We start from the raw sequence: 25,064 nt of genomic DNA on the forward strand, positions 1-25,064 counted from the left end.
CCACATTCCTGTTGTGCACTCTGTATGCCTAAATGTGCTGGCATTCGAGTGTGGGGCACATCTGACTGGCACTGCTTCATGGAACTACATTCTTGCGTGCAGGGGAGTGTGATTGTTCTAAACTACGTGGCTAGGAGTGTCCGTGCAAGAGCCCCTAATGTCATCAGCAAGGGAAGGTGGTTCAGGTGTGTTCCAGTAACACAGATTACTTCATTTCCACAGTTTAAGGATTTGAAAATGTACCCTGCTATTGCTGAGACCAGTTCTGGCGATATGAAAATTTCCTATTTGTTTTCTTTTCATTTTTGATTCTTTTCATATCCTGATGAAGTCAAATGGAAGCTTTAGTGATGACACATGTATTTTTCAGTGTTGTAACATAGATAAAATTAATTCCTTGTTTTTCTCATTTGCGTTTGTCTCAAAATCTTTCTCAAGACTTCAATGAATCCCCAATGGGATTTAAATACATTGCTCTGTTCTATAATTTTGTTCAGAATGTGCATGGTGATCTGTTGTGCCATGCCCTCTTATAAAGCCAGGTTACTTACTTGATTAATTAAGATACGATTTTAGAAACGACAATACTTTCATGGTGGACAGCCATTAAATGTAGTTTACATGTAAATAAAAACTTAAAAATCCTTTAAAATTGTTGTATCTGTGAGGGAGGAGGAAAAATTATCTTTATTTGTTATAACAAAATGGTTCAAATTGCTCTGAGCACTATGGGACTAAACTGCTGAGATCATCAGTCCCCTAGAACTTAGAACTACTTAAACCTAACTAACCTAAGGACATCACACACATCCATGCCCGAGGCAGGATTCGAACCTGCGACCGTAGCAGTCGCGCGGTTCCAGACTGTAGCGCCTAGAACCGCTCGACCACCCCGGCCGGCATTTGTTATAACACATACATTCTGTGAGAAGTAGCACTAATGGCATGTGCTAATACAATCTTTTGTATAATGTATTCTTGTTTGCGGCATGATTTTATCTCACTACTGTAATATGGTGCTAACAACTATCAGTGTCAAATTCAGATGATTTGTTACGTAAAAAAATTATACAGCAATATTTAAAAACCTTCTTTAAAACAAACAGTAGCATAAAATATTATGTAAGGTGTGTGTACCTACATTGTTAACACTTTGGTTGTTAGACAGCTTAGCTAACATTGAACTGGTCTTTAATTACTTATGTTTTTACAGCTGTTACTTGAGAATGGCAAATCAGGTAGAAGAAAATGGTGCCATTTCTAAAATATAGCAGGACTGTGGTCTCTATTTAACAGGAAACAGTTAAAATCTAATGTTTGTTCTATGTCGTCGTTGATGTCACTATAGTTCTTTTATGTCATGTCCTCTTTCTTGTGGAGGAGAATAATTACGACATTATTCCAGTCACTTTGTAATTTCCTTTTGTATAGCTGTTCCTTCATCTGGAATCATTTTTATTACATCATCATAATCTCTCTACTACGTATCTATGTTTCTGACTCATTACCTGAGCTATACAAGCATTTTAAAAGATTAGGGAAAGACTGTATAATTTTCTTCTTGCCATCTTATCTTTTGAAATGTGATAAAGTATAAGTGTCTGATTTGTCTTCTTTATACTTCTATTTTTTGTAGTTTTTTAGTGTATCAAATTTTCATTCTCCCCCCTCACATGTCTTGAAAACATTAATCTGATTATTCTGTTTTGTACCTATAATCATTTCCTTCTCTTTAATGTCTGTTATGTTGTTCCATTTGATTTTCTTTTGCTTTTGTTGTGCCTGTAAATTATTTAGCTGTTTGTATAAGTTCCTTTATCAAACAATATGTACACCTTTGACTTCTTTCCACATTGCAGAAATCATTTTTGTGGGCTCTGTGAATTTACAACCAATTTAATGAAATGTAAACTATTGCCCATTTCTCTATAATTTTATAACTTTAATTTTTAAGATACTGAATTTGTTGCTTAATTTTACATGGCTTAATTAATGATTCTTAAATAATCATTTGCTATGTTTTCGACTTCCTGCCTGATGAGTCCATTTCTTTTCAATGTTGCATCAGGTTTTTACTCTTCATTTGAAGAGCCTGTGATCACTTGCAGTTTTGACGTATTAAGGATTGTCACATCTTGCACGTCTTAGCCCCATTTGTGAGGTTCATTTTTTGTTTATTGTTTTCTAGAGAAATGTATTAAGGACAGATATTTTGTCCTCGGAAAATTGTACTAACGTAATGACTTATCATTTCTAGCGTTATATTCAACATTCCACACTGTAGACATAAACTTTAGTATTCGTCCAACTTTCACCTTAAATCCCTGATCATCATTTTATCATGTATTTCCTGTCACTTATGAACTTCTGAAGCTCAGCCTAGAAGTCTTCTACATTATAAGGTGAACATATTGCTGCATAGAGCTATATGATTTCTGTGGAATATCTTTTGTTTATTTTTCAAAAAGGTCTTGCTATTCTCTTCAAAATTCCATAGGGATCTATACTGTTGTTTTTAATTCACTTCTTACAATAATGCCTACATATCAATTCCTCTGTTTTGTGTAACCTTCTCTGTAATAAAACACATGGCCAGATTTGAATTATATTCGACCTTCATTTTTTCACTGCAGTTCTGATGATAATTGTACTACATCCATTTTATCTTTTTTAATCCCTCTTTCAACTTGGCTAATCTGTCTGTACATCCTGGAGTTCTGCAATTTAATTTATTGGCCCTAAGTAAAAAGCTGTAGAAGCAGTCTTGTTTCTGAGGCCCATATTATTGTCTGTTTAGCAAATCTTTTTGTAACAAAGTGCAGGTATAGAAGTAGCCAGACCTATCTCATTGTCTGAAACCATTAATGGTACTTCAGATATACTGGCCAGATTTAATGCAATTTACCTCTGTGAGTTTTATACAAGTAAATATTGATGTACAAAATCTCAAAACAAATATTACCTAATTTTTATTTTTGTTGGCATCTGGTTTAATTCTTCAGCTTGCTGATTAATTTTGTGTGATTTGTATGGACCCCTAATAACAAAATGTTGGGCTACAGTCTTCTTTTTTGCTTATAAGCCACTTTTTGTGTGACTGAGAGTTCTTAATTCTAGACCAATAAAATGTTGGACTTTCTGGTAGATTTTTAATTTCTTCATGCAGTTTTGAGTTTCATCACAATATGCCCAACTCCTAGTAAAGACAGATTGAAGAAGCCTGTTCCTTCCCGACGTGAAGGAAATGTCTTATTAGGAGCATGTTCTTGTGAAATATCATCTGAAGATTACGTTTCATCTTTGTCATGATGTTTGTTATGGGTATAGAACAACTGTTTTCAGTTGAAACATAACAAGTACTGTGCTTAAATGTTACAAAGTAGCATGGCTATATCATATTTGATTAAAAATGAGTTTTTGATTAATTTTATGTATATGTTAAGACTGCATTTTCACAGTGCTAAATATTTAATGGTGGTCTTGTGATGAAGTTGTTATTTGCAGTCATCCCTTATGTAAATGACAAGACAACAACCAGAAAATGTGGTAATATTTTATATGCTAATATTTAGGTGTGAATGCTAGATTTCACCAGGACATTTACTGATAAAATTGTCTTGAATTTCTATGTATGTCATATGGTTAAAAAGTAGTAAAGTACTTCACAATGGCTGAGGAGCAGTTGGCCGAAAACTCATGGGTTTTGAACCACTTGACATGGCTGGAAGCTCAAGAGAACTTTACCAGTTGACATTAATATTTGAACTTTTATTAGTAGTTTAGAGCAACTGTAGTTGCAGGTCTATAATATATTAACCAACAAGAAATTTTCAGAGCTACTGTGAGTGATGGTGGTGGTCGAATGTTTGAACACAAGGGAGTGTTTGAAGTAACACCACCAGCAGGAGTTGGCTTTGATGTTGCTGAGGAACATGCAATTGAGGTGGGAGCTGAAGAGGTGCATCAGTTAGATGGGGATGTCTTGCAGGTAAATTATGACACATTGACTTGTTAAATTGATGACCTTGTATGTAGTAGCACAGAAGGATTTCTGTATAGTAAACTCAATGTTTAAAGTGTATGAATGAATTAAAGTATAGATTTTAATTTAAGATGGTTGAAAAGGTATAATGCACATGAAAACTTCTCTTTTTTTTTACTATCTTAAACTCAGTTTACAATAACTGTGTAATTCACTTTCCTTGGGAACTAAGAAATTGGTGTTTTAGAGCAGGCCTAAAATAATTATTAGTAACATTGTCTCAACTCTTGCAGATTGTTTATGCGGGTTATTATCTGATTCACCACTTCATCTGTGTATTGTGTAAAATTTTTTTTCATAGATATAGCGAAGATTAACTCCTCCGTTTTTAAGTCAAGAGTACAGTGCAAGATTTACTTGGTAAATATTGAGATGCTTATATACATTTTGTTTTACCTTTGCTGGTGGTTTGTTATCTGAAGTGAGGCACCTCTTTTACACTTTTCAAGGGGCTTTAAAAAAAAGGTGTAAAATGGAGGAAAATGTAGAAGGTGTGAAATTACTTTTTAAGCATATGCTTGATTAAACATAAATAAATCATTTTTTAAATTTGTGCTGACCTGTAATTGGGAACCAGCAATCTTACAAAAATCTGGCATATGAACACATTTGTAGCTATTTTCCAGAAAAACATACATTTTTGAACATAAAATTCAGATTTGTAGTCTGTTTTAACTTTTTATGGTGAATTTTTTTCTGTATGTGTTTTGATTTCATAAATAAAGTGGAAAGCTTTTCTATCCACTACTGCAGCAGAAATATATTTGTTTATCGTCTTCACTATTGCATTTACGTCTGTGCTACAAGGCGCCCCACTTTCGTCCTATTACTTTCACATCCTATGCTGTCACATTTTTCTTGTATATGAGAACTGACCCACTATCAACAGTCACAACCTTTCATCAACATGGAAGATGTCTTGGACTGGATGATCTAATTGTAGCTTTTCCCATGATGAAGCAATAAGACTTTCACAATCATCCTCATATGGTAGATCAGATTCATATCTTTCATATCTAGCTTTCGAGGAGTTGGAGATGGACACTGTTACCTCCATCCACACCTTTGTTATGTAATGCAGTGCTTGCAAAATCAAGACTATAAAGCAGCTAAGATTCTTTTGAGCTTTCATCAAAGTTGAAGCCTTATCACCATGGATTTTTGGATCTTTTACAGTGTGGTTTAAAAGCATGGATAATGCCCAAATCCAAGGGCTGCAACATGTTCTGTAATTTGGTAGCATGTTTATCAAATTTACATTTATCTGGTGTGCAGGGCAGCAGTCAACAAGTAGGGGAATTTTTCTGTTGTGCGCTGCCAATTTTGTGTCCAGGCTATACAGTTTTTCTTCAAAAAGTTCTGATGTCATCCATGCTTTGTGATTGGCACTGTAGTTTGTGGGCAGAGGTATCACATTTTTAAAACATTGTGGTTGCTTGATTTTCCAATCACAAAGGATTTCAGTTTTTCAAAACCATCAGCCTTGGTACCTACCATTACTGTAAGATGGACTCTGCTATGTTTCCCACCATTGCAATTTTCACTTTTGAAGGGAAGGGAAAGGAAGATCTGCAGCGGATAGACACTTGGTGCAGGGAGTGGCAACTGACCCTTAACATTGATAGATGAAATGTATTGCGAATACATAGAAAGAAGGATCCTTTATTGTATGATTATATGATAGCAGAACAAACACTGGTAGCAGTTACTTCTGTAAAATATCTGGGAGTATGTGTGCGGAACGATTTGAAGTGGAATGATCATATAAAATTAATTGTTGGTAAGGCGGGTACCAGGTTGAGATTCATTGGGAGAGTTCTTAGAAAATTCAGTCCATCAACAAAGGAGGTGGCTTACAAAACACTCGTTCGACCTGTACTTGAGTATTGCTCATCAGTGTGGGATCCGTATCAGATCGGGTTGACGGAGGAGATAGAGAAGATCCAAAGAAGAGTGGCACGTTTCGTCACAGGGTTATTTGGTAACCGTGATAGCATTACGGAGATGTTTAGCAAACTCGAGTGGCAGACTCTGCAAGAGAGGTGCTCTGCATCGCGGTGTAGCTTGCTTGTCAGGTTTCGAGAGGGTGCGTTTCTGGATGAGGTATCAAATATATTGCTTCCCCCTACTTATACCTCCCGAGGAGATCACGAATGTAAAATTAGAGAGATTCGAGCGCGCACGGAGGCTTTCAGACAGTCGTTCTTCCCGCAAACCATACGTGGCTGGAACAGAAAAGGGAGGTAATGACAGTGGCACGTAAAGTGCCCTCCGCCACACACCGTTGGGTGGCTTGCGGAGTATAAATGTAGATGTAGATTTGGAAGTACAGTTTACAAGAGTCCTGCTTTATGGATGTTTAAGATGTCCTTTGGTTCATAGTGCTGTGTAAGTTCTTTTAACTTACCAGTCAGCCACTCACTAACAGTTTTTACGTTTATGCAATTTTTCTTCCCCACATACAGCTTTGTAGATCACATTATAGCTCTTATTGAATCAATTAGTCCAACCTACAGACACATCATCAGTGCTTTTTACTGTAACATCACACCATTCACCAGGTTGTTGGATGCATGTGTTGTCTGAAACCAATTCCTTGTAATTCTTTCCACTTCTGCATTTTTGAGTACTGGCATATTGTTTTTCCTTTTTTGCATTTAGTTCACTGTTGTTTGAACTTTCCAAAATCAAATCCTTGGTTTTCATGATGGTATTATTTAATGTGTGGAAACAGGAATACTTAAACTTGTAACACACATTCCATGATGCACCTCAACTTTATCGAGAACTTTTGCTTTCTCTTCCACTGAAAAAAATCTTCTTGTCTCTCTTTGTAATATTCTCCATCTTAAAACTGTGCCAGAAAAACACTGTAATTCTACTTAAAAGAAAATCTAACAACACAACAGTCCATTCACAAACATGATAGTTATGAGCAACAGTACATAATTAAGACTTTTCATGGTGTATTATAGGAGTAGCTGTATCAGTTGAAATCAAATGGTGCTGATAGGTATCAAAAACTTTCTCATTGCAACCAACCAGCTTAACCGTAACTAGAAGACAACAATAACAAATAGGGTGGAAACTTCAAAAAAATTTTAGTGCCCATATAGATGAGAATTTTAATTGGAAAAACACATTTTGAAACCCCGAAAACAACTTTGTTCAGCCACATTTGCTCTTAGAATCATTGCTAATCTCGTGGAGAGGCAGATCAGTATATTTTCATTCAATAATGTAATATGGAATAATGTTCTAGTGTAACTTATCTTTAAGAGAGAAAGTACTCATTGCTCAAAAATGTGCTACAAGAATAATATGTTGCGCTCACCATAATAATCTTGTTTAAGGAGCTAGGCATTTTGACTCCTGCTTCACAGTATATTTCCTCCCTCATGAAGGTTGATGTAAATAATCCACTGCAGCTGAAAAGGAACAGTGATGTACATTATTACAATATTATTTATTACCCCACATTGAGGTTGTCTTTAGCACAAAAAGGAGTGCACAATTTTGCACCAAAGTTTTCGTTCACATACCCAGTTATATAAATGTGTGACAGAAAGCAAATTAAAATTTGAAAATAAACTAAAAAATCCTTTTTATTAAACTCCTTCTATTCCCCAGAAGAATTTCTATTTTTGTAGTAATGTGTAAAAGGCAGTGGGCAGAAGTTATTCACTGTCATCTGGGGAAAAGTAGTCTTGTAAATGGTCAGCATGTAGCCATTCTTACAAATTAATTTTTGATGTTCCACATCATTATGATTTATCATGCAGGTGATCCACATGATACAAAACTAACTCAGTGTCTGCAAGCTATTAATGAAAATATATTATTAGCTTCAAACACTGTGTAGTGATTGTTGTCTGTATATGGTCATAATCACAAAAGTTAACATGGAAATCATATGCCTCCAATAATGTTAGCATACTAGCTCACAGTATTATAGCTAATGTTGGTAGTGATTGTAAACAAGTGAATGTAAGTCTTGAACTCATATAATATCTCCCGATCTCTTTTGAAACAGTTATTCATGTCAGCCACCACGCGAAGAATTTTCTTGGTGTGAACAATTAATAGAAATTGCTAGGTTGGCAGGGACTACTAATTCCACAAATTGTTCTGACTTATAATAACTAATACCAATTAAGATCTAGAGAGTAAAGAGCTCAGGGTGTAATGTTTGTTACCATTACTTGAAAGCCAAATCATTTTACGTGAAAGGCTACCTATTTTTTCTCCATGAACACCATTTCATTAAGTGAAAACCGAAGCAAAAATTATAGCTATATTAATGCAAAAGGAGATATAAATTAGCATTGTGAACATACGACATTTAAGGAGATCAATAAAAAGTGTTGTAAATAATGGGAAAATGTTAATTCAGGGAACGTAAAAGTGGTGTAACTTTATTTGTGGAAGCTTAAGAAGTTAGAATGTGTTTTCTAGTATTTTCTCTACATGCTTGTTTAACCATTTATGCTGAGTGTCTTCGACACTTATTTTCCCATAAAATATGTGTACCTACAATGATACAGAAAACTGTACAAGTTGTCAAAGTCAGATGCGAGCATCATCAGGCATCCTGACTTTCTCACTTTCTACAAATCATTTTCTGCACCACATATTCATCTCATATTAACTTTGTCTGAAGTTCTGTTGTCTCTTTTTTTTCTTTTGGTCATTTGGAAATATCATAACTTTTCCTTTGTGAACTGCCAAGGCCTACACAATTTGCGACATTGCCTCGACTCACTTTATTTTGTTGCCTTATTGTACCCATGCGCCAAACTTTTTTTTTTGTTTGTATTTGGTAAGTGAATTGCATTTATTTTTAAGTAATTTTATTTTCTATTTCGAGCATAGTTGGGTTCCATTTACTGACTTGATATTTGTTTTCAGTGATTACAATAGTTTTAACTAAGTTTTGTTAAATGAAAAGTTGTGCTGTTGAGACCTAAGGGAACAGTTGCTTCTAGAAGTCAACAAATTGAAATTACTGACATTATGAAAATATTCCGATGTTTCCACTTTTTTGCTTCTTTGTAATGTCCAACCAAAAATACATTTATCAGTTTCTTTCGTTTTCTTTTCAATGTTTGGGTTTAAGCTCATGACTCCCAGGACATGACATTAAGTGGACCAGTGGTCTTCACCCAACCATGTTCAGTTTGAATGTAGTTGTGCAGAGGTGTTTCTTATAAAACAAAACTAAGCTGTGCAAAATTTAATCTCACAATAATAACAGCTCATGGTTTTTAGAAGGATTTCAGCAGGAGGATGCAAAATGTCATGTGAGCTATACAACAGTTTTGGCCTGAGACAACTTAAAATTGATGCTAGTACTAATCAAAAGTAAATATTTGGATCAGATGCACAAAGTTTTATGCTCAACACACTTCTAGAATCTCAAGACTATGGCATCACCATTCTTGTGCTACATAAGCTTTGGATAAATTGGGCATAACAGGTTTCCAGTCATTTTATGTTTACAACAACTTTTGAACTATCAGAATTTGTTGAGTGCCCTTTAGCAGTCCTACGGAGAAGTTACTAGCTCTCAGATTGCCAGATTGAAGCAGTTATTTGTAAGTATTCTAAAAGTTAAATGGAACATAAACATGGCATCAAATTTTTTTGTATCAAATTTGTGCATACTTTGATGTATATTACACATATGTAAATTGTCACCACATATTTTCTTAATTTTTTAGTTAATTAGAAACAGCAGATATTTCTGTGCCACAAAAGGTTATGTTTGTCTTGGAGTTCCTCTGGGTGAGTTTAAAAAAGGAGCTTGAAAATACAACTGTGAAACATGTGCAGACTATCATTGTAACATGTGTTTTGTATAAGAGACCTAAATTATTTGTATAGTAGTTACAGATTTAATCTGAACATGAAGTACAACTTTTACAAAATGTTTTCATGTTTTTGCACATAACAGTCCATTGAATGCATTTTAATTCTAGGCTAAATTTGCCACCCTTGAGGTAAGCTAATAACTTACTTTGTGTCTCAGCAGGAAGCATTTTTACTTCCTTTTTGCCAGACATATTTATATATAACCATCTACTGTGGAAGCTTTCTAGTTTTTTTAACATTCTGTGTGAAACTGTAAATTATTAAGCCACTTGTGGTATTGACCAGTCTTGTTTACATGTACCTCTACATCTACATACATACTCCACAAGGAGCATTGGTGCATTGCACTACTAGTCATTCCCTTTCATGTTCCACTCGCAAATGGAGCACAGGAAAAATGACTACCTGTGCTCCTCTGTATGAGTCCTAATTTCTCTTATCCTGTCTTTGCAGTCCTTACAAAAAATTTATATTGTTGGCAGTAGAGTTGTTCTGCAGTTAGCTGCAAATGCCTGTGCTCTAAATTTTTCAGTAGTGTTTTGCGAAAAGAATACTCTGTAATAATCGCACAGTGATTGAACTTGCCACTAAAAATCTAGCAGAACAACTCTGAAATGCTTCAAACAATGGAAAATCCAGGATGGAATGTCACAGTACTATGAAAAGAGTAGTTGCTACTCGTCATATAGTGGAGATATTGAGTTGCAGGCACAACAAAAGGGCTGTCACAAAATAAGCTTTTGGCCAATAAGGCCTTTGTCAAAAACAGATGTGACACACACACACACACACACACACACACACACACACACATACATGCGCGCGTGCGCGCACATGCAAACACAACTCACCATACACACAACTGCAGTCTCTGGCATTTGAAGCCAGATGGATTAGCTTCAGCTGCCAGAGACTGCAGTTGTGTTTGTGAGTGTCTCGTGTGTGTGTGTATGTATGTGTGTGTGTGTGTGTGTGTGTGTGTGTGTGTGTGTGTTTTTGAGAAAGGCCTTGTTGGCCGAAGGCTTATTTTGTGACACTCTTTTTGTTGTGCTTATCTGTGAGTCAGCCTCTCCACTATATGGTGAGTAGCAACTATCTGAATTGCTTCACTGTCTTTTAATCAAACCTGGTGGGGACCTTACACACTAGAACAGTACTCAAGAACAGGTTGTTGTAGTGTTTTATATACAATCACCTCTATAGATGAGCTACACTTCCTAATATTCTCCCAATAAACTATAGTCTTCCATTTGTCCTACTGACCTTAACGTGTTAGTTCCACTTAATTTTGATTTTTCATTGTTACGCCTAGATATTGAATTGTCATGAGTGTGTCAAGTAGCACATCACTGATACTGTGTTTGAACATTAGAAAGTTATTTTCCCTTATCATCTGTTTTAATTGACATTAATTTTTTTTCCGAATTAGGACAAGCCGTTATTCATCACACGTAATATAAATCTCGCATAATTCAGCCTGTGTTCCCTTACAGTCACACAACGTCAACACTTCTCTGTTCACTACAACATCATCAACAAATAGTTGCAGTTTACTGCTCACCCTGTCCGTCATATCTAGGGTCTGGAAAAATTCGCATTTTGTGATAAATGCGAAATAGGTGTGAATTCTGCCCCAAAGTGCTAAAACGCGAAATTACTAAATAGTCACAATTTGATAGCAGATTGTATCCAGATGAACTATTTTATCAGAGATGGTTTGAAATAGCTTTATTTTCAGTTACTGGTGTTGGACAGAATCTGGTGAAGCCCAGTTTGGAACGATAATGTGCGTAAAAATATGTTTGCAAAATAAAAAGTGTACATACACGATGATGTATCAATGCGCTCAGTGATCTGGTGCCATGCCAATTGTGGGCTGTTGAATGGTTTAGTTAAGATACATGACATGTTATGCAACATAGTACTCAGCCATGGGGCCTAACATATGACAGCGAAGAAACATGTACATTTCTTAGCTTAAACCTACATTAACAGTCTGCAGTGGACACTGTATCAAACACTTGACCAGAAATCCAGGAATATGGAAGCTGCCTGTTGCCCTTTGTGCATTGTTTTTAGGATAAAGAAGATTTATTATTTTCGAACTTAGAATATCCTTAAGAATTATGCAACAAACCAGTGCTGATAATATTTATCTGCAATGTTGTTGGCCGTTCTTCCCTTCCTGAATATGGGGATCACCTGTGCATCTTCCTTTTACTTGGGACTTCATGCTGGGTGAGAGATCCACAATAAATGCAAACTAAGTAGGGGGTCCCCCCCCATGAACCATGGACCTTGCCGTTGGTGGGGAGGCTTGTGTGCCTCAGCGATACAGATAGCCATACCGTAGGTGCAACACACATCTGTGAGAGGCCAGACAAACGTGTGGTTCCTGAAGAGGGGCAGCAGCCTTTTCAGTAGTTGCAAGGGCAACAGTCTGGATGATTGACTGATCTGGCCTTGTAACAATAACCAAAACGGCCTTGCTAAGCTGATACTGTGAATGGCTGAAAGCAAGGGGAAACTACAGCCATAATTTTTCCCGAGGGCATGCAGCTTTACTATATGATTAAATGATGATGGCGTCCTCTTGGGTAAAATATTCCGGAGGTAAAATAGTCCCCCATTCGGATCTCCGGGCGGGGACTACTCAAGAGGACGTCGTTATCAGGAGAAAGAAAACTGGCGTTCTACGGATCGGAGCGTGGAATGTCAGATCCCGTAATCGGGCAGGTAGGTTAGAAAATTTAAAAAGGGAAATGGATAGGTTAAAAGTTAGATATGGTGGGAATTAGTGAAGTTCGGTGGCAGGAGGAACAAGACTTCAGGTCAGGTGACCACAGGGTTATAAACACAAAATCAAATAGGGGTAATGCAGGAGTAAGTTTAATAATGAATAGGAAAATAGGAATGCGGGTAAGCTACTACAAACAGCATAGTGAACGCATTATTGTGGCCAAGATAGATACAAAGCCCACACCTACTACAGTAGTACAAGTTTATATGCCAACTAGCTCTGCAGATGATGAAGAAATTGAAGAAATGTATGATGAAATAAAAGAAATTATTCAGATAGTGAAGGGAAACGAAAATTTAATAGTCATGGGTGACTGGAATTCGAGTGTAGGAAAAGGGAGAGAAGGAAACGTAATAGGTGAATATGGATTGGGGCTAAGAAATGAAAGAGGAAGCCGCCTGGTAGAATTTTGCACAGAGCACAACATAATCATAGCTAACACTTGGTTCAAGAATCATGAAAGAAGGTTGTATACATGGAAGAACCCTGGAGATACTAAAAGGTATCAGATAGATTATATAATGGTAAGACAGAGATTTAGGAACCAGGTTTTAAATTGTAAGACATTTCCAGGGGCAGATGTGGACTCTGACCACAATCTATTGGTTATGACCTGTAGATTAAAACTGAAGAAATTGCAAAAAGGTGGGAATTTAAGGAGATGGGACCTGGATAAACTGACTAAACCAGAGGTTGTACAGAGTTTCAGGGAGAGCATAAGGGAACAATTGACAGGAATGAGGGAAAGAAATACAGTAGAAAAAGAATGGGTAGCTTTGAGGTATGAAGTAGTGAAGGCAGCAGAGGATCAAGTAGGTAAAATGACGAGGGCTAGTAGAAATCCTTGGGTAACAGAAGAAATATTGAATTTAATTGATGAAAGGAGAAAATATAAAAATGCAGTGAATGGATCAGGCAAAAAGGAATACAAACATCTCAAAAATGAAATCGACAAGAAGTGCAAAATGGCTAAGCAGGGATGGCTAGAGGACAAATGTAAGGATGTGGAGGCTTATCTCACTAGGGGTAAGATAGATACTGCCTACAGGAAAATTAAAGAGACCTTTGGAGATAAGAGAACGACTTGTATGAATGTCAAGAGCTCAGATGGAAACCCAGTTCTAAGCAAAGAAGGGAAAGCAGAAAGGTGGAAGGAGTATATAGAGGGTCTATACAAGGGCGACGTACTTGAGGACAATATTATGGAAATGGAAGAGGATGTAGATGAAGATGAAATGGGAGATACGATACTGCATGAAGAGTTTGACAGAGCACTGAAAGACCTGAGTCGAAACAAGGCCCCCGGAGTAGACAACATTCCATTGGAACTACTGACGGCCTTGGGAGAGCCAGTCCTGACAAAACTCTACCATCTGGTGAGCAAGATGTATGAAACAGGTGAAATACCGTCAGACTTCAAGAAGAATATAATAATTCCAATCCCAAAGAAAGCAGGTGTTGACAGATGTGAAAATTACCGAACTATCAGTTTAATAAGTCACAGCTGCAAAATACTAACACGAATTCTTTACAGACGAATGGAAAAACTAGTAGAAGCCAACCTCGGGGAAGATCAGTTTGGATTCCGTAGAAACACTGGAACACGTGAGGCAATACTGACCTTACGACTTATCTTAGAAGAAAGATTAAGGAAAGGCAAACCTACGTTTTTAGCATTTGTAGACTTAGAGAAAGCTTTTGACATTGTTGACTGGAATACTCTCTTTCAAATTCTAAAGGTGGCAGGGGTAAAATATAGGGAGCGAAAGGCTATTTACAATTTGTACAGAAACCAGATAGCAGTTATAAGAGTCGAGGGACATGAAAGGGAAGCAGTGGTTGGGAAGGGAGTAAGACAGGGTTGTAGCCTCTCCCCGATGTTGTTCAATCTGTATATTGAGCAAGCAGTAAAGGAAACAAAAGAAAAATTCGGAGTAGGTATTAAAATCCATGGAGAAGAAATAAAAAGTTTGAGGTTTGCCGATGACATTGTAATTCTGTCAGAGACAGCAAAGGACTTGGAAGAGCAGTTGAATGGAATGGACAGTGTCTTGAAAGGAGGATATAAGATGAACATCAACAAAAGCAAAACGAGGATAATGGAACGTAGTCGAATTAAGTCGGGTGATGCGGAGGGAATTAGATTAGGAAATGAGACACTTAAAGTAGTAAAGGAGTTTTGCTATTTGGGGAGCAAAATAACTGATGATGGTCGAAGTAGAGAGGACATAAAATGTAGACTTGCAATGGCAAGGAAAGCGTTTCTGAAGAAGAGAAATTTGTTAACATCGAGTATAGATTTAAGTGTCAGGAAGTCATTTCTGAAAGTATTTGTATGAGTGTAGCCATGTGTGGAAGTGAAACATGGACAATAAATAGTTTGGACAAGAAGAGAATAGAAGCTTTCGAAATGTGGTGCTACAGAAGAATGCTGAAGATTAGATGGGTAGATCACATAACTAATCAGGAAGTATTGAATAGGATTGGGGAGAAGAGAAGTTTGTGACACAACTTGACCAGAAGAAGGGATCGGTTGGTAGGACATGTTCTGAGGCATCAAGGGGTCACCAATTTAGTGTTGGAGGGCAGCGTGGAGGGTAAAAATCGTAGAGGGAGACCAAGAGATGAATACACTAAGCAGATTCAGAAGGATGTAGGTTGCAGTAGGTACTGGGAGATGAAGAAGCTTGCACAGGATAGAGTAGCATGGAGAGCTGCATCAAACCAGTCTCAGGACTGAAGACCACAACAACAACAAACAACAACAAGTAACGGGTCAATGCCTAAGAGTACTCTCTGCAAAACTGAATTGGGGTTCCATCTGGACCTGGCACCTTATATGTTTTCAACTCTTTCTATTGATTTTGTACACCAGGGATATCTATTACTATGTCCTCCATATGGGAGTCTGTGCGAGGGTCAAACAATGGGATGTCAGTATGATCCTCCTCCATGAACGATTTTTAAAATGTGAAATTGAGAATTTCAGCTTTCCTTTTTGCTGTCTTCTATTGCCCCACCAGACTGGTCAACAAGTGAATGATGGATAGAATCCTTTTCCTTAAGTAATGACGGTGGACATCAAACAGGACAACTCCTTCAGAGTCCCAGAAGACCATTGCCATGACTTTACTGTATGAGGGTGCAGGTTTGAACTTTTTTCTTTTTTTTTGGAGAAGAGGTGGTGTGGCACCACTCCATGGATTGCCTGGTTCAAAGTGAAGATCCCATGTTTCATCACCTGTGATGAAGTTCAACAAACAGTTGCCACAGTCAGCCTTGTAACATACAAGCAATTCTGCACAGATAGTCTTCCATTGCTTTTTATGATCTTCTGTCAGGAGTTGAAAAACCCAGTGGCCACACACCTTTGAGTTCCCCTAACTGGTGGATGAATGTGTCAGTACAACCAACAGAGTTATCCAGTTGAACGCTGAGTTGTTAGATTGTGAACCATTGATTACCTCGAATGAAAGTATCTGCATGTTCCAATGAGGCTTTTTGGCAGACATATTTTTTCCAGCCTTGGACGCTATTTTTCTAAGAGGCTCCCTAGCACATCTCATTGATAACTATCAAACCTGCCAAATCTCCCAGTCTCCTCTCCCCCCCCTACCCCCCCCCCCCCAACCGACTCCTCAGCCCCTGCTGAAGGAGCAGCCACTTGTCCACATACAGGGCGAATGGGTGAGACCAGGCGGCCAGTCCTCACATTGACCCTCCACGTCGAGCGACATGAATGTGTTACAACCTGCCAATCACTCTTGTGGTGAGCACAATTGTCCTGCATTGGGTACACTGGAAGGTGCTTCACAGCAGTGTGTGAGGGGAAAACAAGTGACCCTGGCGCATCTCATGCGACGTACCTGTTTCTCTACCAGCACCACACCTCGAGACAGCAGACGGCTGACTATGGCTGACAGTATCTTCAGTGTTTCATGAACTGCAGTGAGCTCCTCTTGCATCCACACACAGCATGTGTACTCCTTATCCAACCTACAGTAAAAAATTTGCGGATTTAAAGATTTGCAGAAACTTAAATTTTTTGCTTCATAGCATTTGGTAGTTCATCAGTCATAATTGATGCAGTATATGTTGATCACTAAAATTTTGCTGTACAGGTATATGTGGTGGCTTACACTCATCAGAAATTGTGCTTTGCATACAAATTTTCACTTTGTGCATGGCAGTTCTGAGCTTTATGTAGTGCTGTGAATCTAATTTCTAGACTTTGACAATTTAGGTGGGTGTATCCAAGATTTGACAAACTTCAGTTGACTCTTTCTGCAGTTCCCATTCTTTATCACCATCAGCATGTGAAGCTGTTGAGGAGAACGGAAGAGCAGAAAGTTTCTTGGCTACCCGATAAACATTCACATTGTTGAAGATATTTAATGCACCTGCTCTTGCTTTATCTAGACCACATTAGCTCTTTTAATGACATGATATGTTTTTGCAAAGGATTGAAGCAGTGCTTTTTCAGGAACTCAAACTGAGTGAGAAGCATGATTTCATCATAGAAGCAGGTAATTTTGACATCCTGTATCGTGAAAATAGCACAGCCTTGAAATTTTTGTAATGTGTAGAGCACAAAATGTTGTTCACCTGATCCAAATAGTTCCTTTGGATTACTGCCAGCTTTAATTTTAAGTAATCTTAAATTTGGCTAAAATTGTCTTCGAACTTGCTCGATATTTTCCAGTTATCCATTGAAGTGCTCATAAAACATTGAATTTTTTTGTTTCTTGTGCTCAGATTTTGCACAGCTCAATTTTATTCTATTATGAACTTGGCTCTGTAAATTTTATTTGTAATTTTTATTTACCTTAAGTCTGGTTGCTTATTTGTTTTGTGACTTTGTCTCAAAGACTGAAATCCTATCCATTCTCTTCTTTTGTTTCAGTTTATATGTGCAGCTGAACAGTTCTATGCTGTCAAAAAGGGTCTGCAGACAAGACTGTATGATATTAGATATGCAGAACAAGAATACATTCCAAAGAGCCAAGTGACACTGAGTGATGATATTTTGGATGAACTGTCTTCTGTTTATCTGAAGCTAGAACAGCATCCAGATGTTGTTAGGATATATGATAATATTGCATGATGAAGGAAATTAATTATGATGCTTTTGAAGAATGTTGTAAATATTGCCATCAATACAAAAAAGACAACAGCCTTGTTTATATCATTAAGTAACTGTACCAATTACCAACACCTGCCTATCTCCTTAAGTATATTTAAGATACGTAGTCAACTTGTACTTGTACTTGTACTGTGTAATGAAGATTAACATTCACAGCTGTATTTGTTTATATTATTGCATAAGATACAGCATATTATATATTTTCTATCATTATCTTCTACAAGTGTCCCATGTTGCCATAAAGAAGGAGCAGTAATTCAAGAGATATGTTTTGCATTCATTTTTTTGTCAATTTTATTAAAAGGTACATTTGATTACTGTTCTTATCTTTTTGTGGTTCAATTTAATTAAGTTTCTTCAAATGCAGCCAAATGACAAAAGTTAATCACAACTTGCAAAGATAACAGACATTATTTAGAACAGAAGCCCTTGAGAGATTTTCAGTATAAGGCACAATGGGGAAGAAACAAGATTTACAAACAGCAAATGTATTAGGAACCATAAATTATATTTTCATCACTGCTGTGACAAAGCTGAACTTAGAAAGCAAATATGTCAGAGTACAGCTTAATTAGCAAATACTCTCATGAGTGTGGAAGAGTATTATGTTTTAATGAAGCAAATATTAACAGAGTTTTCTAATTCACTGCTGAATGTTATTGAGAGGCCTAGTTCAGTATGTTCTCAATATATTATAGATAATTAGAAAAAGTAAATTGAAAAATACTCTTTTTTACTTTTTTCAACACAAACTACATTTTAAAAAAGTAGACTAGAGTTTGATATCTTTCAGAAATTTTTAATATACAAGCAGCATATTCATCGAGATTTGTGCTGTTTGGTGCTGTTAAACCACCATGAAACAAATGGTGGACTGGCAGGTTGAGCAACATAACGGATGAATTTCATAAAACCCATGGAATTCTGTGTTTTTAGCGTAGCATGAACCATGGACCTTGCCGTTGGTGGGGAGGCTTGCGTGCCTCAGCAATACAGATAGCCGTACCGAAGGTGCAACCACAACGGAGGGGTATCTGTTGAGAGGCCAGACAAACGTGTGGTTCCTGAAGAGGGGCAGCAGCCTTTTCAGTAGTTGTAGGGGCAACAGTCTGGATGATTGACTGATCTGGCCTTGTAACACTAACCAAAACGGCCTTGCTGTGCTGGTAATGCGAACGGTTGAAAGCAAGGGGAAACTACAGCTGTAATTTTTCCCGAGGGCATGCAGCTTTACTGTATGGTTAATGATGATGGCGTCCTCTTGGGTAAAATATTCCGGAGGTAAAGTAGTCCTCCATTTGGATCTCCGGGCGGGGACTACTCCAGAGGATGTCGTTATTAGAAGAAAGAAAACTGGCACTCTACGGATCGGAGCGTGGAATGTCAGATCCCGTAATCGGGTAGGTAGGTTAGAAAATTTAAAAAGGGAAATGGATAGGTTAAAGTTAGATACAGTGGGCATTAGTGAAGTTCGGTGGCAGGAGGAACAAGACCTTTGGTCAGGCGCATACAGGGTTATAAATACAAAGTCAAATAGGGGTAATGCAGGAGTAGGTTTAATAATGAATAAAAAAATAGGAATGCGGGTAAGCTACTACAAACAGCATAGTGAACACATTATTGTAGCCAAGATAGACACGAAACCCATGCCTACTACAGTAGTACAAGTTTATATGCCAACTAGCTCTGCTGATGACGAAGAAATTGAAGAAATGTATGATGAAATAAAAGAAATTATTCAGATAGTGAAGGGAGACGAAAATTTAATAGTCATGGGTGACTGGAATTCGGTAGTAGGAAAAGGGAAAGAAGGAAACGTAATAGCTGAATATGGATTGGGGCTAAGAAATGAAAGAGGAAGCCGTCTGGTAGAATTTTGCACAGAGCGCAACTTAATCATAGCTAACACTTGGTTCAAGAATCATAAAAGAAGGTTGTATACATGGAAGAACCCTGGAGATACCGACAGGTTTCAGATAGATTATATAACGGTAAGACAGAGATTTAGGAACCAGGTTTTAAATTGTAAGACATTTCCAGGGGCAGACGTGGACTCTGACCACAGTCTATTGGTTATGAACTATAGATTAAAACTGAAGAAACTGCAAAAAGGGGGGAATTTAAGGAGATGGGACTTGGATAAACTGACTAAAACAGAGGTTGTACAGAGTTTCAGGGAGAGCATAAGGGAACAATTGACAGGAAAGGGGGAAAGAAATACAGTAGAAGAAGAATGGGTAGCTCTGAGGGATGAAATATTGAAGGCAGCAGAGGATCAAGTAGGTAAAAAGACGAGGGCTAGTAGAAATCCTTGGGTAACAGAAGAAATATTGAATTTAATTGATGAAAGGAGAAAATATAAAAATGCAGTAAATGGATCAGGCAAAAAGGAATACAAACATCTCAAAAATGAAATCGACAAGAAGTGCAAAATGGCTAAGCAGGGATGGCTAGAGGACAAATGTAAGGATGTGGAGGCTTATCTCACTAGGGGTAAGATAGATACTGCCTACAGGAAAATTAAAGAGACCTTTGGAGATAAGAGAACGACTTGTATGAATGTCAAGAGCTCAGATGGAAACCCAGTTCTAAGCAAAGAAGGGAAAGCAGAAAGGTGGAAGGAGTATATAGAGGGTCTATACAAGGGCGACGTACTTGAGGACAATATTATGGAAATGGAAGAGGATGTAGATGAAGATGAAATGGGAGATACGATACTGCATGAAGAGTTTGACAGAGCACTGAAAGACCTGAGTCGAAACAAGGCCCCCGGAGTAGACAACATTCCATTGGAACTACTGACGGCCTTGGGAGAGCCAGTCCTGACAAAACTCTACCATCTGGTGAGCAAGATGTATGAAACAGGTGAAATACCGTCAGACTTCAAGAAGAATATAATAATTCCAATCCCAAAGAAAGCAGGTGTTGACAGATGTGAAAATTACCGAACTATCAGTTTAATAAGTAACAGCTGCAAAATACTAACACGAATTCTTTACAGACGAATGGAAAAACTAGTAGAAGCCAACCTCGGGGAAGATCAGTTTGGATTCCGTAGAAACACTGGAACACGTGAGGCAATACTGACCTTACGACTTATCTTAGAAGAAAGATTAAGGAAAGGCAAACCTACGTTTTTAGCATTTGTAGACTTAGAGAAAGCTTTTGACAATGTTGACTGGAATACTCTCTTTCAAATTCTAAAGGTGGCAGGGGTAAAATACAGGGAGCGAAAGGCTATTTACAATTTGTACAGAAACCAGATAGCAGTTATAAGAGTCGAGGGACATGAAAGGGAAGCAGTGGTTGGGAAGGGAGTAAGACAGGGTTGTAGCCTCTCCCCGATGTTGTTCAATCTGTATATTGAGCAAGCAGTAAAGGAAACAAAAGAAAAATTCGGAGTAGGTATTAAAATCCATGGAGAAGAAATAAAAAGTTTGAGGTTTGCCGATGACATTGTAATTCTGTCAGAGACAGCAAAGGACTTGGAAGAGCAGTTGAATGGAATGGACAGTGTCTTGAAAGGAGGATACAAGATGAACATCAACAAAAGCAAAACGAGGATAATGGAACGTAGTCGAATTAAGTCGGGTGATGCGGAGGGAATTAGATTAGGAAATGAGACACTTAAAGTAGTAAAGGAGTTTTGCTATTTGGGGAGCAAAATAACTGATGATGGTCGAAGTAGAGAGGACATAAAATGTAGACTGGCAATTGCAAGGAAAGCGTTTCTGAAGAAGAGAAATTTGTTAACATGGAGTATAAATTTAAATATCAGGAAGTCGTTTCTGAAAGTATTTGTATGAGTGTAGCCACATATGGAAGTGAAACATGGACGATAAATAGTTTAGACAAGAAGAGAATAGAAGCTTTCGAAATGTGGTGCTACAGAAGAATGCTGAAGATTAGATGGGTAGACCACTTAACTAATGAGGAGGTATTGAATAGGATTGGGGAGAAGAGAAGTTTGTGGCACAACCTGACTAGAAGAAGGGATCGATTGGTAGGACATGTTCTTCCCAGGCATCAAGGGATCACCAATTTAGTATTGGAGGGCAGCGTTGAGGGTAAAAATCGTAGAGGGAGACATATTCACAAGTACCTTTCCCTTTAATCCATATAAAAACAGTTTCATTAACAGATATCTTACGTCTATTACGTGTATACAAGGAAAAGGGTGAGGGTGACATATATGTAGATTTTCCAAAGTCTTTATTTGCATTTTCAGTAATGTGATATGTTCGGTATGCTATGATGTCCCGATCAACGAAGCTTTCCAGTCCAGATACATTGGGTACGCCTGTTCCACCACGTACGACAGCGACTGTCAGCCATCCATTTCCGTGGGTAAAGGAATCATTGATGTCGATGCTGAAATTCAGTCTGCATCCACAAAAGACTGCAGGTCCGTCCAGTAGAGAGTGTGCAGCAACAGATTTGATTGTATTCTTTTTCTTGTCGGCGGCAGATGTGATCATTTCAACGTCTTCAATTGTTTTATATATAGTTTGTCTTGCACGACGGCTGCAACAGGTCAATTTATTTGTGAAAATACAATGTACAATCTCCTACAAATTTAACATATTCACAAGTACCTTTCCCTTTAATCCATATAAAAACAGTTTCATTAACAGATATCTTACGTCTATTACGTGTATACAAGGAAAAGGGTGAGGGTGACATATATGTAGATTTTCCAAAATCTTTATTTGCATTTTCAGTAATATGATATGTTCGGTATGCTATGATGTCCCGATCAACGAAGCTTTCCAGTCCAGATACATTGGGTACTCCTGTTCCACCACGTACAACAGCTACGCTACAGGTCAATTTATTTGTGAAAATACAATGTACAATCACCTACAAATTTAACATATTCACAAGTACCTTTACCTTTAATCCATATAAAAACAGTTTCATTAACAGATATCTTACGTCTATTACGTGTGTACAAGGAAAAGGGTGAGGGTGACATATATGTAGATTTTCCAAAGTCTTTATTTGCATTTTCAGTAATGTGATATGTTCGGTATGCTATGATGTCACGGTCAACAAAGCTTTCCAGTCCTGATACATTGGGTACGCCTGTTCCACCACGTACAACAGCGACTGTCAGCCATCCATTTCCGTGGGTAAAGGAATCATTGATGTCGATGCTGAAATTCAGTCTACATCCACAAAAGACTGCAGGTCCGTCCAGTAGAGAGTGTGCAGCAACAGATTTGATTGTATTCTTTTTCTTGTCGGCAGCAGATGTGATCATTTCAACGTCTTCAACTGTTTTATATATAGTTTGTCTTGCACGACGGCTGCGCCTGTATCTTCTGTATGGCATCTTGGCAGCGTTCAATGCAGTTGCCTGTGCAGCCGACAAGAAAAAGAATACAATCAAATCTGTTGCTGCACACTCTCTACTGGACGGACCTGCAGTCTTTTGTGGATGCAGACTGAATTTCAGCATCGACATCAATGATTCCTTTACCCACGGAAATGGATGGCTGACAGTCGCTGTTGTACGTGGTGGAACAGGCGTACCCAATGTATCAGGACTGGAAGATACAGGCGCAGCCGTCGTGCAAGACAAACTATATATAAAACAATTGAAGACGTTGAAATGATCACATCTGCCGCCGACAAGAAAAAGAATACAATCAAATCTGTTGCTGCACACTCTCTACTGGACGGACCTGCAGTCTTTTGTGGATGCAGACTGAACTTCAGCATTGACATCAATGATTCCTTTACCCACGGGAATGGATGGCTAACAGTCGCTGTTGTACGTGGTGGAACAGGAGTACCCAATGTATCTGGACTGGAAAGCTTCGTTGATCGGGACATCATAGCATACCGAACATATCATATTACTGAAAATGCAAATAAAGATTTTGGAAAATCTACATATATGTCACCCTCACCCTTTTCCTTGTATACACGTAATAGACGTAAGATATCTGTTAATGAAACTGTTTTTATATGGATTAAAGGGAAAGGTACTTGTGAATATGTTAAATTTGTAGGAGATTGTACATTGTATTTTCACAAATAAATTGACCTGTAGCGTAGCCCAAAAATCTGTAGCGTAGCTGAGAACCTGTAAGCGTACATCTAGGATCTGTCGACATAGAGTATGCAACAGCATGTTACGTCAGCTCTCTGAGCGCTTGACCTTTGACCCCGCCGATAAGGCGGTGAGTCCATCTTGGCAGCGCGCCTGTTGTTTCAGAAGGATGTAGGTTGCAGTACATACTGGGAGATGAAGAAGCTTGCACAGGATGGAGTAGCATGGAGAGCTGCATCAAACCAGTCTCAGGACTGAAGACCACAACAACAACAACGTAGCATTGTAATTTAATTTTATTGAGCTTTATAAATCCCAAGTTACAAAATACTTAATGTATCATACTACTTACATGAATATTATTCCAAATAAATTATTGAGTTGTAAGGCCAGGTGCACATGTTAGCCCCAACAATGTAAATAGAGATCTAGGTCGTAATGGTCGTAAAATTGCATACAAACTGAGCTTTAAACGTGTTTTCAATACGTGTTTCTGTTTGCTACTTGTGGACACTGTTTGGGCATATGTTTTGAGACATGGAAACAACTATCCCTAGCTATTTTGGTACAGATCAAAGGAAACAGTGTTTCAGATCAGCTATTGCATTGCACCACTGCATGACGTAGTGCATGTTTATGTGCCACATAGTGTCTGGTGTACTACAGAGTTGTTTTGTGTTGTCTTTTTGCTTCTTGTAATGAGTTTTTCTGAAAAAATTGTAGTAGACAAGGCAGCAGGCTGCTGAGTTTGAGTTTTATCCGTGAACCAGACTGCTGCTACATTTGATACTAGCAATGACTCTGTTGAATAGAAAGGTTGCATGTCATTCAGTATCGATGGGAAAAGAGGAAGGTGGTAAACAGCATAACATCAGACAGTGATGCGGATCCTGTTGTACAGCCTAAAATGGTTCAACTATCCACTTCCACAATTTTCTGATGATGTTTGCAAGCCAAAGGAAACTAGATCCTGTGGACAAAGAAGTACAAGAAGTAGTGTTTGTTCCCCTGTCACATTCATAGGCAACCCAGAAACTGTTGCCCCTCTTAAGGCAGTAATTTTTGATGATTTATGTGGAATCATACCAACTGAATAAAAATTTGATCGTCTGCATATTTAACAATGTTTTTCATGCAATTACCTTCAGGA

General features: G+C 37.9%; 1 protein-coding gene across 1 annotated transcript in view; it reads left to right on the plus strand.

Moving 5' to 3' along the window:
* The window catches only part of LOC124777859 (translational activator of cytochrome c oxidase 1), a 51,170-nt gene extending 32,992 nt beyond the window's left edge, over positions 1 to 18,178 (plus strand). Inside the window, exons 4-5 of the mRNA XM_047253395.1 lie at positions 3,835 to 3,988; positions 17,617 to 18,178. Coding sequence (XP_047109351.1) covers positions 3,835 to 3,988; positions 17,617 to 17,817 — 355 coding nt within the window. The 3' untranslated portion in view covers positions 17,818 to 18,178. The remainder of the gene's footprint in view (positions 1 to 3,834; positions 3,989 to 17,616) is intronic.
* The last annotated feature ends 6,886 nt before the right edge of the window (positions 18,179 to 25,064 follow it).

This window comes from Schistocerca piceifrons, chromosome 2 (assembly GCF_021461385.2).
Source record: "Schistocerca piceifrons isolate TAMUIC-IGC-003096 chromosome 2, iqSchPice1.1, whole genome shotgun sequence".
NCBI classification, from domain to species: Eukaryota; Metazoa; Arthropoda; class Insecta; order Orthoptera; family Acrididae; genus Schistocerca; species Schistocerca piceifrons.